General features: G+C 43.5%; 1 protein-coding gene and 1 non-coding gene across 2 annotated transcripts in view; both read left to right on the forward strand.

Moving 5' to 3' along the window:
* Positions 1–1,491: 1,491 nt before the first annotated feature.
* Positions 1,492–15,321, forward strand: part of POR (cytochrome p450 oxidoreductase) — a 48,216-nt gene continuing 34,386 nt past the window's right edge. Inside the window, exon 1 of the mRNA XM_069486355.1 lies at positions 1,492–1,634. Within this exon, the coding sequence (XP_069342456.1) occupies positions 1,501–1,634 (134 nt within the window). The 5' untranslated portion in view covers positions 1,492–1,500. The remainder of the gene's footprint in view (positions 1,635–15,321) is intronic.
* On the forward strand, positions 14,546–14,680 carry LOC138394943 (small nucleolar RNA SNORA14). The gene has a single exon (XR_011235451.1). It is a non-coding gene; the product is annotated as a small nucleolar RNA SNORA14 (small nucleolar RNA).

The raw sequence follows: 15,321 nt of genomic DNA on the forward strand, positions 1-15,321 counted from the left end.
GCACAAGTAAGTGTATACTGTTTTATACATCTCACTGTACATTTTCTTATAAGAAACATAAATGAATGTCTTGTAGAGAGACAGAAAATGCCAGTTCTTTATTTTTATGCAGCCTACAGAACAAAGCTTGTTTTCCTATGCAGTTCTGTTATCTGGCATTTGACAGGAATTTAGAGTCGCTAGGCAGGTGGGAGAAGCACCTGGGTCACAGGTAGCTGACCTGCGTTTACAGACCATTGGCCCACACCAGCCATAGTTTCTTCATCAGTGCCGGGGAGAGAATCCCTGTTCCACCTGCCTCCTGGGACAGCTCAGCAGGGTTGCCCTTTCAGGGGGTGATCTCCCTGCTCTTGGCAGTGTTCAGATCACTGTGGAATGACACTTAAACACATATTCAGTCTCAGGGGTGCGTTTCTATGTGTAGGGTCTGGTTCAGGCACTTGAGAACTCCAGTGGGGAGGGGAGCAAACGTAAAAACCAGTGAGAATGGCAGAGTGTGTTGAGTTCCTTCTCGAGGTGATGGTGTGAGGTGCTTGTTAGTGCTGAGGCTGGTGTGTGCTCCTGAAATCGTGTGCTGGGAGAGCAGGTGGGAGCAGCTGCTTTGGGGGGCTTTGTGCAAAGCTTCTTGGAAGAGGTAACGTTTCAGTGGGGTCTTGGCGGGTCGGTAAGAATTCCCTGAGCTCACCCAGGTACACCACTTCTGGGGTGTGTGGGGTGTAGGTTGCTTGGTGAGGCTTGTCTGAAAGGATCTTACGAACCACGAAAAATGATTAGGAGGATGTTTAGAACGTCAGTGCTGTGACTAGCTCAGAACAGTGTTCTCTTGCATTGAGTTTTCAGACTTTCTTACTGCCTAACGTCCTTCTCTCTGGGTGAATGAACAATCATTTGGGAATTTTTTACTGTGTCTAAATTTGTAATCATACTATTTTACAGCTCTACATCTTAAAAGCATTTTTATTCCCCAAGTTCCTCCTCAAGTGAGACATTTACGTCAGTTGTGTATCTATTGGGATTAGTGTGCACATACCTGCCCGCCTCTGTGTGTGTGTGTGTGTGTGTGTGTGTATGAAAGAGAGAGAGAGAGAGGAGGAGGGAGAGAAGGAGGGAGGGAGAGAAGGTGGTGAAAGAGTCCCATAAGGCAAACCGTGGTTCTTTGCTGGCTGGTGGCTCCTGTTGGTTGGGCCCACTGGAGCCAAATTCATCAGTCTTTTATTTCTGATGCTGTTGGTGCAGGAACTCGGGTGATGCTTGGATGTGCTGTGAACAAAGTCCCTGGGGAACCTGGTCCTTCTGGGTGGCTTGTGCAGAAAACTGTTCATGTGGGGAGCTCATTTATTCCACTTGTAAAGAGGTGACTTGGGTGGGGGGACATCTAAGAATTGTCCTTTAATTGGAGTGCCGGAGGGTGTGGCCTTCTGATCTCCTTTCTACAGCGTAGCTGAGAGAATGGTTCACGTACTTTCCCGGAATGAATCAGTTTCAAGGCTGAACTAGAATATGATGATGGTCCAAACTGTGCTGCTCTCAGCTGTCGACTGTTGTCAGAGAATTGAATTCTTTAGGAGACATCCTGGCAGGAAAACAGAATGGGAGAAGTTGGCTTTTGCCCGCTTGGTTGGAGTGACGGGGAGGTAAGTGGACATTGTGGGGTGTGTCCTCTAATGTGGAATGGGCATAATTTACTTCTAGGTGAAAGTTAGGAATAATAATTAGTCATTCTATTTATCTTCAGTGGTATTCCCTATGATCCTGCCCACCCAACCCCTTTTGCAGAGCTCAGTGTCCGCATCACCTCTCTGGTATTGATGTGTCTGTAGAGCACCGTGTTCTTGTGATACTTCGATCTTCACGGGTATGCATCATCATTGCATTGGGTAGGCTGGGCCTGTACAAAGGTTGCAGGGTTGGGTAGGAACACATGAACTCTGGTTCACCTCTTCTGAACTCACATGTCAGGACTGCAGGTCTCCTGGGTTCAGTTTCCAACACTGTAAACAGGGATGGCAGTTATTGACTACAGAGGAGAATGTATTAGCCAATTGTGCCTGAGTTTTTTCAGGTGTACAGTTTACGTTGGCACACATTCCAGGCATCAGAAAATTTTCCATCAGATATTTGTGGTCTTACAAAGAAAAGTAGTTATTGGCTTTGGTGAAAGGTTACAAGAACCTTTGTGATTGTTTAAGAAACGACACAGTAATACGTGAACTTGTTGGATGAGGTCCTTTATGTAATGTGTTTTGCAAACTCTGAAAGGTCATTTAGCATCACAACAACAATGAAAAGCCCCCAGCCCTTCTACCTGAAACCTCCCTGCCCCTGCCAGTGGCCTCACCCTCTTCCTGGGCTCTGACGCTCTAAGGAGCTTTATCCTGCTCTCCTGCCACCACCAGGTCATGTCAGTTTTTAGTCTTTGAATCTCTTTCTACTGCTGTGGCCTTATTGTGGCTCCTTGTCATTTCCTGCTGCACTAACCCCCTAATTGGCCTTCTCCCGTCTATAATTCTCCCTGTCATCTCCTGCCAGCCACTTCCCAAGATCTGTCCATGGTACCATTGCTAGATTGATCTTAGAGCTCTGCTTGTAGCACCCCTCCTTTGTTGAAGAATTTACAATCACTCTCATTGTCTTAATGTTATATGTGTTTTTTTTCTTCTTCATCTCCTTCCATAAAGGATATAAAGTGGCTTATAATGAAAGAGTCTAATTCCCCCCTCCCTGATGGCAATATGGTTGGAATAGAATGTGAATTCAGTGAGAACAGAGAACTTCCCTGTCATTTCTGTGAGTATGAGCCAGTGCGTAGAACAGTGCCAGGTATAAGGTAGGCGCTAGTAAATATTAACCAGATGAATAATTGAATGAATAAATATGGCTTCTCTCTACCACATTTACTGCTGCATATTAGCTGAGCCCAGATGTCAAAATTGGGTTTGATCTGTACTTTTGATGGTTATTCTAAAGTACAATGTGAACCTTCAGTAGGATTTTAGTTTTCCATCTAGGTATGTAATTTTAAATGTCTTAAGTTCCTTCTGCAATTGATAGTTTATTCAATAATTAATAATCATTTTATAATGGAAGAAGAGTATTCTAAGTCTTTCTAGATGAGTTACCTGGATGCCAAAGACATGAATAAATTTGCTTATTTTTAAAATGCTAATGAAAATGAAAAATAAAAGGGGTTTAGTGTAACCTCTGAGTGTCCATTGTATGTCAGGTGCTGTGCTGGGTGTTTCTGCCTCATGTAATCATCATAACACTGTGAGGATGGCCAGCGAGGCTCTAAGGCTGCAATAAGTAATGTGCCCAGGGTCCCACAGGGTGTAGGTGGCATATCTGGGGTTTAACCCAAGGTCTGTTGACCTACGAGGCCCATGTTCTTTCATGGCTCAATTGGGTTGTGAGTTTGTTGAATTTCAAGTCCCCTGCTCACTCCAAAAATTCCAAAAACTATAGGCAGAATTAAAAGCTGAGAGCCTAGAAATTGAGAGAAGGACCCTGAGAGGCAAGTAATTGTACCAAAAAACAGTCAAGGGAAGCTGTTCTGGTTGAGCGTGTAACTCAGAGCTTCCTAGAAGCCAAGACAAAGAAAGATGAGATTGCACAGTAAGCATTATTAGAAAAAGGAGACAGATCAGTTTATCACAGGAAGTACCTTTCTGTTTGCATTTAGATGAGTGTCATTGAATTAATCAGTAGGCAGCAACCTCCGTGCTCTGCAAGCATTTGTAGATCAACTCGCATGTGCCATGCTCTCTTTGAGGTGCTGGGACTACACTTGTATCTGGAAAATACCAACAAGACAAAAGATAATGGTGGCTTAGGCCAGGGTGGAGGGAATGTTCTAAGGAACAGAGGAGTATTGCCCACAGGTGGCCCTTTCTGGGACCCATCTGGGTAAGGGGCTGAGAGCTTCAGACTCATTTGTAATACTGTAAGGGCAGATCTTTGGAGTATGGGAGCAAAGGAATGGAATCAGAGTGTTGCATTTTAGCAGGCAGGAATAAAGCTAGAGAAGCCGGGAGAGAGAATGAGGAGAGACTTTTTGCCAGAGTGGAGGCAGCCCGTCCAAAGTGGAGGTCCTGAAGTTCTTAGTCCCTCCCGTGTGCAGTGTCCTGCCATTTTGCAGTAAGAGTTGAAAAACCTGGCTTGGTTTCTTGCCCCTTAGTGGGTGACCTTAGGCAGAGCCAAGAGGTCTCAGAAAGCACCCCTGGTTCTATTCATATGCCCCTCACTGAAGGACCAGTATACTGTGCCATCAAGGGTAGAGCAGAGACTCTGGTCCAGGAGATGCGGTTCATTCATTCATTCAACAAATAATTACTGAGCACCCACGTTATGCCAGGCCTGGCATGCACTAGGGTTACAGAGATACAAGATAGCTCTAGCCAGACATGAGATCACTCACTCCATGTCCTTCTGCAGAGATTATTTAATCTTGAGTAAATCTGTCACTGATGGTATGACCAGGATGTCAGCCACAAAATGAACCCCAGGTCATTCACTTTGCTTTGTTCTAAAAAGGTCTCAAGGGGCACAGAGACGGTCAGTAGAGTGCCCCTGGAGCCTGTTGGTCTGGGATCGAATCCTGGTTCTAGCATTTATTGATTCCCTGGCGTTAGCCAAGGTACTTTAACCTTGTGATCATTACAGCTGCTGTGCCTCAGATGGGTGGTGTAAAGATAAGATGAACTAGTTGAATGTCATATTGTAACTGCTCAATACATGTTGTTATAATAACTAATATTTATTTAGGGAAAAAGAAATAGTTGAGATAGTCAAGGCAAACAGGAAAGGATAGAGGGGAAAACCTAGGGATCAGGATATTGTATCTCTGCTCCAGGCTCTGCAGATTTGTTCAGAGTTTCTTGACATCCAGAGCAAACAGCAGAAGACCTTCTCTTAGACAGTTCACTGTGTCCATCAGTTAAAAACAAGTCAGCAGTGGGGAGTGACTGCTGATAGGTATGAGATTTCTCTTTGGGGTGATGTTTTGGAATTAGATAGTGGTGATAGTTGCACAATGGATAAATATAGTGAAAACCACTGAATTGTACACTTTTTTTTTTTTTTTTTGAGACATTGTCTTGCTCTGTTGCCCCAGCTAGAGTGCTGTGGTGTCATCATAGCTCACAGCAACCTCAAACTCCCGGGCTCAAGTGATCCTCCTGCCCCAGTGTCCCGAGTAGCTGGGACTACAGGTGTGTGCCACCATGCCTGGCTAATTTTTTCTATTTTTAGTAGAGATGGGGGTCTCGCTCTTGCTCAGGCTGGTCTCAAACTCCTGAAGCAATCCTTCTGCCTTGGCCTCCCAGAGTGCTAGGCATGAGCCACTGCACTCAGCCTGAACTGTACACTTTAAAATGGTGAATTTTATGTGTTTGAATTCTATCTTGATTTTTAAAAATCAGGTTTATAGGTCACGAGTTCTCGAGCAACTAGACTGCCACTGGCTTCCCATCGCTTTGAGCAGGTCCAGACGCATTTACGCTCACTGAGTATTTCCATGCTCCCCACATTTCTTAGTCCTCTTGAAGTTAACTTTAGGTTACGGTTTGTGAGAGGGAGTGCTGTGTCACTTCTGGATGGAAGTATTTATGAGCCAGGGCTGGGCCCTCCAACAGTCCTCTTCCCATCACAGCCACCTTGGAAGTTACACATCGAGATGGTAGGATAACAAGAAAAAAACTGCTTGAACCACTGGGTCACATCATGGAGACCAAGAACTAGCAGAGTCACCCTGCCTGCACTGGACATTGCATAAAATTAAGCACGAAGCCGCTGGGATGTGAGTCAGTGCTCAGGAGGATGTTTTGCTAGTGCTGTGGCCTAGAGAAATTTCCTCCTAGCCTCGCATGCAGGTGTACTATATGATGTGGTGGGTGTCTTTTCTAACAGGAAGCCGCAGCAGACGCAGCAGAGCAGGGGTTCTCCTACCCGAATGTGTCTCCACAGCTTGCCGTAGCCACGTGCACGGCTCTCTTGGCAGTGTCCTTCAGATGGAGCATTAAGCTGTCAGCCTAAAGGAGCATCTTGGGTGACCTAGTGTACCCATCCCGAGCAACAGGCACAGTACAGTGTCAGGCCAGCACCAAAGGATGTTGTCTTCCTCATAAAAGAACATGGGGCAGTAAAAAGCTGTCTTCAGATAATGGTTCAGTGCTGATGGGCAGTGTTGTAAATGGTGTATTAATTGTGGATGCTTTTATAGACACCACCAGACAGTCCTTTATCACCACAGTGATGGGATCTAGTTATTACTGACTTGTTCATGTTGTGACTTCTTAAGGACTCTGTTCCCCAAATTCCAGACTTTAAAAACATGGTGTGAATATCCAGACACAGGTCATGGAGATGACCTAAAGTTGGTGCTCAGCATATATTTGATTGACAACAGCCTTTAATGCATAGCAATGGCCCTAATGTCAAGGTGAAATGCCAGCGAAGCTGGGGAGGGAGGTGGCCAAAACGATGCCATCTGAGGCCTCAGCCCAGCGGCAGTCTGGCCTGACTGCTTGATGAAATCTGGACTCTCTGTCTCATCAGGACTATTGTTTCCTGTCAACTTGTGGAAGAGCTGGTCTGAAGCCACTTGTTGGACAGAAGGAAGGTACTGCCCGAGAGACCTGCTCTGTGCGGGAAGCCGCTGCCCAGAACAGCCCTCTGTAGCTCCCAGGTCCTCACTGCCCTAGTAGAAACTCAGTTTCTTCTGAGTGGCACAGCTCACTGCTGGCTGAACCTGGGGTGACCATAGCCAACACAAGAACCACTGAGAACATTGTGAGCAAGAAGTTAGTTCACCCCTTCCTTGTCCAGGGTTGCAACAAGAAATGGCAGAAAGGGTCCCACAAGGTCCTTAAATCTCCCTCGGTAAGTTGTGGGACCTTAAGTAATTTGCTTGGCTCTTAGATCTTTGAGTCTGTATCTGTAAAGTGAGTGAAATAATATTTCTCTGAACTGGTTGATCATATGAGTTAAAAGACAACTCATATAAAGCACCTAGCATGGTGCTTGGTGCATAGTAGGTGTTGAGTAAATGTTGGTTCCATGGCTTGGCTCTTGTTTAGTGAGTCCACAGTAAACACAATGCTATATAGGACTGAGCAGGCTTTTTTCTGTTCTGCAATTCTGAGTGCCTTTTCTTAAGAACCAAGGGTGCTAACCCTTGTTTCTTGGAGATTATAGGGAATCCAAGTCATCAGACATTTTTTCAACACTTACTTAAATAAATGTTCACTTGAACAGTGAAACAAAATGGGCAGGAATGTATAAGGTGTATCTAGAGAAGCTGAGAGAAAGGCCTTGCAATAAGGATGCTGCTGGATTTTAAAAAATCTTTTTATTTTTAACCAATTTTATACTTACAGAAGAGTTGCAAAAATGACACAAAGAGTTTCCTTATATTTCTCACCCAGCCTCCTCTAATATTAACATCTTACATAATTTCCTGTTCTTAATCATTTCATTATGATTAATATTGGCACAATGTTATCAACTAAGTCAGGCGTTGGCAGACTTTTAGTAAATACTTTAGAGTTTGTGAGCCACAAGGTCTTTGTGACAACACTCAATTCTGTTCTTTTAGCACAAAAGCAGCCATAGATGATATATAAATGAATGGGAGTGTCTGTGTTCCAATAAAACTTTATTTACAAAAATAACCAGTGAGCCAGACTTAGCCTACAAACTATAATCTGTCGATCCCTGAACTAAAAGCTGCAAGCCTTGTTAGAATTTCACCAGCCTTCCTACTAATGTCCTCTTTCTGTTCTGGGATCCCACCTTGCATTTACTTACCATGTCTCCTTAGTCTCTTCCAATCTGTGATTGTTCCTTAGTCTTCCATAACCTTGATGCATTTGAAGAGTACTTGTTGGTTGTTTTGTGACATGCCCCACAATTTGGGCTCGTCTGAGGTTTTCTCAAGGTTGGAGTGAGGTGATGCATTTGTGGCAAGAATACCACAAAAATGGGATATATCCTCAGTACATAGTATCAAGAGGTTAGTCATACTACTAGTGATGTTTGCCTAAATCTCTTGGTTAGGTTGGTGTCTTCAAGGTTTATCCACTGTATAGTTATTGTTTTTCCTGTTGTAGTTAATAAGTGTCTTGGGGGAGGTACTTTGAGATTATGCAAATCCTGGTTTTGCCCACTAATTTTTTAACATTCATTGATGGATCTTGTCTGCAACAGTTATTACCGTCATATTTGTCTAATGCTAATTCTCTATTTCCCTCTTTCCTTCTACGTTTCTTAGTTGGAATTCTGTGCAGAAGAGCTATCTCTTCTCTCCCATTTATTTATGTATTTGATTATTTATATTTGTCTGGACTCACAGGTTTTTATTTATTCTATGGTTAAGAATTTAATACTCCACTAGCAATGACAATCTAAAGAGGAAATTAAGAAAACAATGCTATTTATAATAGAACCAAAATGAATGAAATACTTGGAATAAATTTAAACAAGGAGCTATAACACTTTTAAACTGAAAACTACAAAACATTGTGGAAAAGCAAATAAAGAAGACCTAAATAAATGGAAAGACATTCTGTGTCCATGGATTGGAAGACTTAATATTGTTGAGATGGTAATATCTCCCCAAGCAATATGCAGATTCAGTGGAATCTCTATCAAAATCCCTGCTTTTTATGCAGAAATGGAAAAGCTGATCCTAAATTCATATGGAATTTCAAGGTACCCCAAATAGCCAAAACAGTCTTGAAAAAGAACCGAATTGGAGGACTCATACTTCCTCGTTTCAAAACTTACACCAAAGCTACACTAATCAAGCCAGTATGGTACTGTCATGTGTAAGACATAAAGAGCTACAGAGTAGAATTGAGAGTCCAGATGTAAACTATGGTTTATTGATTTCAGCAAGGGTATCAAGACCATTCAATGGAGAAAGAATATTCTCTTCAACAAGTGGTGCTGGGACAACTGGACATCTGCATCCAAAAAAATGAAGCTCATCTTTACCTTATGCCACATATAAAAATCAACTGATGATAAATTAAATACCTAAATGTGAAAAGCTTCCCTTGTGCCTTCTAGTCAGTACCCTTGCCCCAAAGGTAACCACTGCTCTGACCTCAGTCACCATAGATTTTGCCTGTTCTTAAAGGTCAGCTATAAATGTCTGTGAGATTCATCCCTGTTATTGCATGTAGCAGCAGTTCATTCTTTTTCACAGCTGTGGGTACTTAATATGTCTTCTGTTGTTCCCTTTTCATCTTTCAGGACTTTTAGTAATAGTAACAACTACATTTATTACAGCAGAAACTTTGTGCCAGGCACTGTTTTAAGTGCTTTACATGTTTTGTTTATTAAATCCTCAAAACAGCACAGTGAAGGGGCTACCATTATTACGATAATCATATCCATGATTTTTTTTTTTATCTGGTTGAGAAAGTTCCCTGTTATTCCTGGCTTACCAAGTCTTTCCATATGAATGGATGTCAAATTTTGTCAGATGCTTTTTTTACATCTACCAAAATGATGTTACGGGATTTTTTTAAAAAGCCTGTTGACACAGTGAGTTACATTGATTTTTGAGTATTGAACCAACCTTGTATTCCTGGAATAAACACCTCTTGATCCTGATGCAGTATCCTTTTTGCATATTGCTTGATTTGATTTGCTGATGTTTTGGAAGACTTTTGCATCTATGTTCATGAAGCATGTTTGTCTACAGTTTTCTTTTTTTGTTCTGTCTTTGTCTGGTTTTAGAGTAATGTAGGCCTCATAGGATAAGTTGGGAAGTCTATTTTCTGAAAAAGTTTGTGTAAGAATTGGTATTATTTCTTCCTTAAATGTTTGATAAAATTCACCAGCAAAGCCATCTGGTCCTGGAGTTCACTTTTGGGGGAGGTTTTAACTATTAATTCAAATTCTTTGATAGAGAATTATTCAGGTTATCTGTTTGTCTTGAGTAAGCTTTAGCAGTTTACGTCTATTAATTTGTCCATTTCATCTAAGTTATCAAATGTTGACATAAAGTTCATAATTTTCCACATTATCCTTTTAATGTCTGTAGAATCGAATGATGTCCCCTCTTTCATTCCCTATGGTGGTAAGTCAATCTTCTTTCTTCTTTCCTGATCAGTTCAGCTAGAGGTTAATCCTATTTGGAGGTAATTTATATATCAAGAATTATAAAAATTCAAATCTAGATGAGAATTTAAAGATTTTTTTTTAAAAAAAGAAAAACTGTCTAAGGATGCTTTTCTTAGTGTTATTTAGGGAGAAGTTCAGAATAAATTCAAGTTCCACCACTTAGCAGCAGATGTGATCTCAGTCAAACCACTTAAACTGATCTGAGGTTTGATTTCCTCATTTAGAAGGAGATAATACTAATTGCCACATAGGGAACTGAGACATTAACATACACCCAGAAAGTTCCAGGCCTGGTGACTGCTTATAGTGGGCAGTCACAGCCACTGGTGTTTAGCAAAGTGAGATTTTGGAAACAACCCTGCTAAAATGGCCCATTTGTGGTGTGTTCGCCCATTTTACAGGGGCAAGTGACTGACGTCTTCCTCTCTATCCCACAGTCCTTGGTAAACATTTATTTTACAGCATTTCTCACATTTGACTACAGCGTTTTCTATTTCCTTGTCCAGACTGAATGATGCAGCAGGGCCATGTTAATCTATCTTTTTTCCCTCAAGCCTAGACCAAGATCTAGCCTATATTTAGGTAATCAAAAGTATTTTCCTAAGTAAATAGGGAAATAAGTAAATAATGGTCTATCAAGTCAGCAGACTGTTGTGCAGCCAAAGAAAATATCACTATGAAGGGTCATCTATCAACATGAAAAAGTATTTTAAAAAATAGAATACATTTTATCTGCTCTTGGTATGAGTAAATGTATATATGTATGTATAATGTTATATTTATGTATGGGGAAAAGTGAAGGAAAATTCTAGAGAGAAAATACCTATATAGATGATCAGATTCTGGCCCTGTTGTTATCCTTTAATCCATGCCATTTAAGCAGAATGATAGTTGGATGTAAGGTGTGGAGTTCCCTGTCACTGGAGGCTGTGCAGGCAGAGGCAGGAATATCACTCAGCAGAATTGGTTGTTGAGGCGCCTGTGCAGGAAACCCCAGAGTCTGTGATTCCTTTTCCTCTCTGCCATGATGTACTGACACTGAGCCTTTGCCCCTCAAGCCAGGAGGGCAGTGAAAGTGCTGTCAAGGAACAGCATCTTTTGTCCCTGTAGACTTAGTTGTGTTTGAAAAGACGAAATGCAGACACGGTGGTGGTGTGCTTTGGGGAGACAGGAGGCAGAACATATTCATTTACTCCTGAAAAACCTCCTTGTTAAAGCTGAAAACCCAGCCCTGTGTTCCTGGGACCAATTTTTTAATTGAAAGAGTTAGTACTTCTTCCTTCCTGCCTTTTTCCAAGCATTGCCCTGAGCTTCCCTGTTTTTCTACTTCTTTCCTGAGTCCTTAGGATCTGCCATGGGATCACATATCACTGTGTCCGTTGTCTGCCTTCTCTTTCCAGAGCTCTTGTTTAAGGCGCACGTGTGTGTGCACATGTGTGTGTGCGTGCGTGTGCACACGCACATGTGTTTCAAAGGAGTGAAAGAAAGATCCAGGAATCGGTATGTAAGTGTTAACTCAGGTGGTCAGAGACTTGGGGTTTTCCCCTGGCATTGTCACCTATCAGCAAGTTCAGGTTAATGAACACTAATTTGGTGTCTGTGTCCCAGGCCCTTGGGGTGCAGGCAGTTTCTGTCATTAAGCCCCTATGACGCAGCCTTCTTGTTGACACATCTCCTGTGATGGGGAGACACACCCACGGCGACCCTTTCTGTTTTCAGACACCCTAGTCAGAATGTTCTTTCGTGGAGAGTACATACATCTCTGTCCTCTGTGACCACCTCCTCCTTCTGCTCTTTGGGGCCTCTCCCCCATCCCAGGTTTCTGACCATGCAAAGAAGGGATCAGCTGCCTCTGAATCTTCTTTTCTTTAGGATTAACCTTTCCAGTTTCTTCAGTGTTTCTCTTGTGACATATTTTGAGGACCACTCCATCCCGAGGAGTCTTTCTGCCTGTGTACCAGTTTGCCTTTGATGATAAGTGTGGAGCCCATCTGTGACCTGTTAGTGAATCCTTAGTGCGCCTTTGCTTTTTGGGAGGCCAGATTGGCTTTGGCCCGTCCCATTCTCATTTCCATAAAACAAGAGGAAGTAACACTCCCCGGGCTGCAGGCTTGCTGCCGTGGGCGTGCCACGGGAACTGTAACACGTGATTTGGGGGAGCTTCTGACTGCTCTCGGGATGCTCTTACCAGACGATCACCCTTATTCCTGGTGATGTGCTAGAGGCAGAAGCAGACTTCAAAGTTTGGGGAAACTAAGGCAAGTCCTCTGGCTCTCTGTGTTTCTCTTTTCCATACTTTTATTCAGAATTAATTGGGGCAAAAGGGGTGTTCAGGAGGGTGAACCAGTATTAACTCCTTGGCGTTCCTGTGAAGTATTTTGTGCCCATAAATCGCCTTGTGTTGCCTTTAGTAGCGTTATTGAATTATACCCATGAAATGCTCTTAAGCTTAGGGGAGCTATGGGTTCGCCCCACTCGATGTTCAGGCCAAGTGGCCACAGCCCCAGAGATGCTACTAGAATTAGGCACAAGCAGCAGCAGTTGCCGTGGTCAGCCCCTGTGGGCTTGGTTAGCTCGATCTGTGCTGAGTAATGCCTGCTTTTCTATCTGCTTCTTGCTGAGTCATGCTTGCACAGATCTAGCTTTGGTGGCTGCCTTCCCCTTTCATTGCAACACACATGCCAGTCATGTGCTTCCAAATTAAGCCCTGGAGTGTGAGGGAAAGGTCGTCAGCAGGGGACGCTTGAGCATCTGCGGTAGAGAATGTTTTCTAGGATGTCTTGGTCAAGGCTCCGTGACTGTACTGATATTGGGGGCGCAGGAGTCATTGTACAGCATCACTTTCCTGTGGCAGCGTTCTGATAGTGCCGCCCTATTGCCTGGTCATCACCAGCTACCTGGGACCCAAAGACAGACTAGCATATGGGGCTCCTGGGCCCTTGGAACACTGGTCTGGGTCCCTTTTATTAATAAATGCTCATCTCTTACTCGCTACCTGCACACCCCCACATAGAAACACATCCCATCACACCACACGTGAGTACCCCAGATTCTGTAGGTGCTATTCTTTTGTGTTCTAGGCCCTGATACACGCTTCCTCTGTCAGGAACTTCACTCATGCCCCTTATCTGACTGGGGGACCCTGGTCATCCTTCATGATCCAGGGCAGATGGTGGCCTCTGGGTGCCCCTTCCTTGACTCCTTTGGATGGTGATGGTCTTGCCCCCTTCTTCCTCAGAGCTCAGTGTTGTGACTCTTGGGATATGTCTGCACTTCCTCTTTGGGGAGAGCTCCTCAAGGCAGGATTGGAGTGTTGCTCCCGCCTGAATCTGTAGTTAGTTCCTGGCTGGGACAGGTGCCCCTGAGCAGTTTGCCAGATGCATGGACAGAACAGTGACAGAGCCATGCCCTTCAACATGATGTTTTCGTACCTGAACATTTTTCTGGAGCCTACTCCAGACTGCAAGCTGTATGAGAACAGGAGCTGTGCCTGCCTCGAGCTTCCCAGCGTCCTCAGTGCTCTGGGCCTCACGGGCCAGCAACCAAATGGCCTGTACATAGGAGAGCTCCAGCGCATGTTCCAGGCCTGCTTCAGCAGGAGCGCTCAGCATCTTTGGGCACACAGAGCAGCAGCTCATAAGGCTTTTGGGGCACCTCTCCACCACATCTAAGAATCAAGAGGCAGCTCAGAGTATCTCAACTGTATTTCACAAAGTCTGTGAAAAAGAGGGCCCCTCAGGCCCTACTCAAGAGCCTTTTTATTCTTATTTTAGATAACATTAACAAGCACAAGCAGCTGATTTCCCAGTTCGAGCAGATTCAGAGCAGCCAGTTATACGTGAGGGAGAGACTTCCAAAGGAACGCAGGTACTCTCACAGTGGTGGGACTCATCTTGTCCCTAAGAAAGGACTAACAGCACCACCAAAAAAGATGCAGGAACCTAAGGGTACACAGCCTGGGGTCACTCCGTGTGGTCACAAGCAGCCTTCCCTACCTCAGTAGCTCCTGAGTAATTGTATAATGATGTGATCTGAGTAATCTAGAACTAGGCGCTCTGTGTGGACTCCAGACAAACAGCTTGGAAATAGTTAACATATTTTGGAAGCATGCTGATGAATAAGATAGTGAATAATCATAGGCTTTAAACACCTTACATTTTCGCAAGCTTTGCAAAAGCTAAACTAAGCCTTTTTCTGCTCCACACATATTTTTACCAGCATCAGTTATAATACGTCTTAGCAGATTCTGCTTCAGATTGTACTAAACTAGTATTTTCTTAACTTCTTTGAAAATGTCCTTGCTTGTAGTTGTTCCATGTTAATCCTTCAGTCACATCAAACTTGGTGTTGACTCCTCAAATAAACAACCAAGCAGCATAGGTAATGTCTTCAGTTTCATTAGGAGCCAAGGAATTGCATGCATTCTTAAACCCTCTTGGTAGCTTCGCTCTAAATGCTTCCAAGATATGAGTGAATGCTATAGAAATTGCATAGGAGTCCAAAGGACTGCACTTCCCCTGTGGCTCAGTCTTATTTCATACCTGTGACATCTTTTAAGAAAGATTTACAAGAGGGAAAACTACGAATTAAAAAAAATAATATTTTAAAAAGCCAAGGAAATCTTGGCTCCCCAAAGGAGCAAGGAAACCTAATCTTGTTGGTAGCAGAGGAGGCCTAGTGAAAGCCAGGACTTCACCAGCACCTGGCTGAACCAGGGTACCCACACAAGGTGTCTGTGGAGGCATGTGGGCAGCAATAATGAGGTGGCCTTCCCGCTTCAAGCTACGGATGTCAGCAGAGGCCTAGTAGGGAGACAGCACCAAGTTGGCACCCTTCTCCCCCAGCAGCAGGGTGACAGAGAAGACCTACTAAAAGAGAAGATACAAATAAGATTCAGGTCATAAAACATAATAGTCAAAATTCCCAGGATTACCCACCATACCAAGAACCAGGAAAATCTCAACTTGAATGAGAAAAGACAATCAACAGCTGCCAGCCTCAAGACGACACAGATGTTGGAATTATACAAGGTGTAAAGAGGAACCAGACAGACATCTGAGAATTGAAAGATGCAGTAGCCAAAATAGAAAACTCAATGGGTGGCTCTATGAGAGAATGGAGAAGACAGGAAAGAATCCATGAACTTGAAGTCAGAACAGTAGAAATTACCCAGTCTGAACAACAGAGAGAAGC

The sequence above is a fragment of the Eulemur rufifrons genome, chromosome 14 (assembly GCF_041146395.1).
Source record: "Eulemur rufifrons isolate Redbay chromosome 14, OSU_ERuf_1, whole genome shotgun sequence".
NCBI classification, from domain to species: domain Eukaryota; kingdom Metazoa; phylum Chordata; class Mammalia; order Primates; family Lemuridae; genus Eulemur; species Eulemur rufifrons.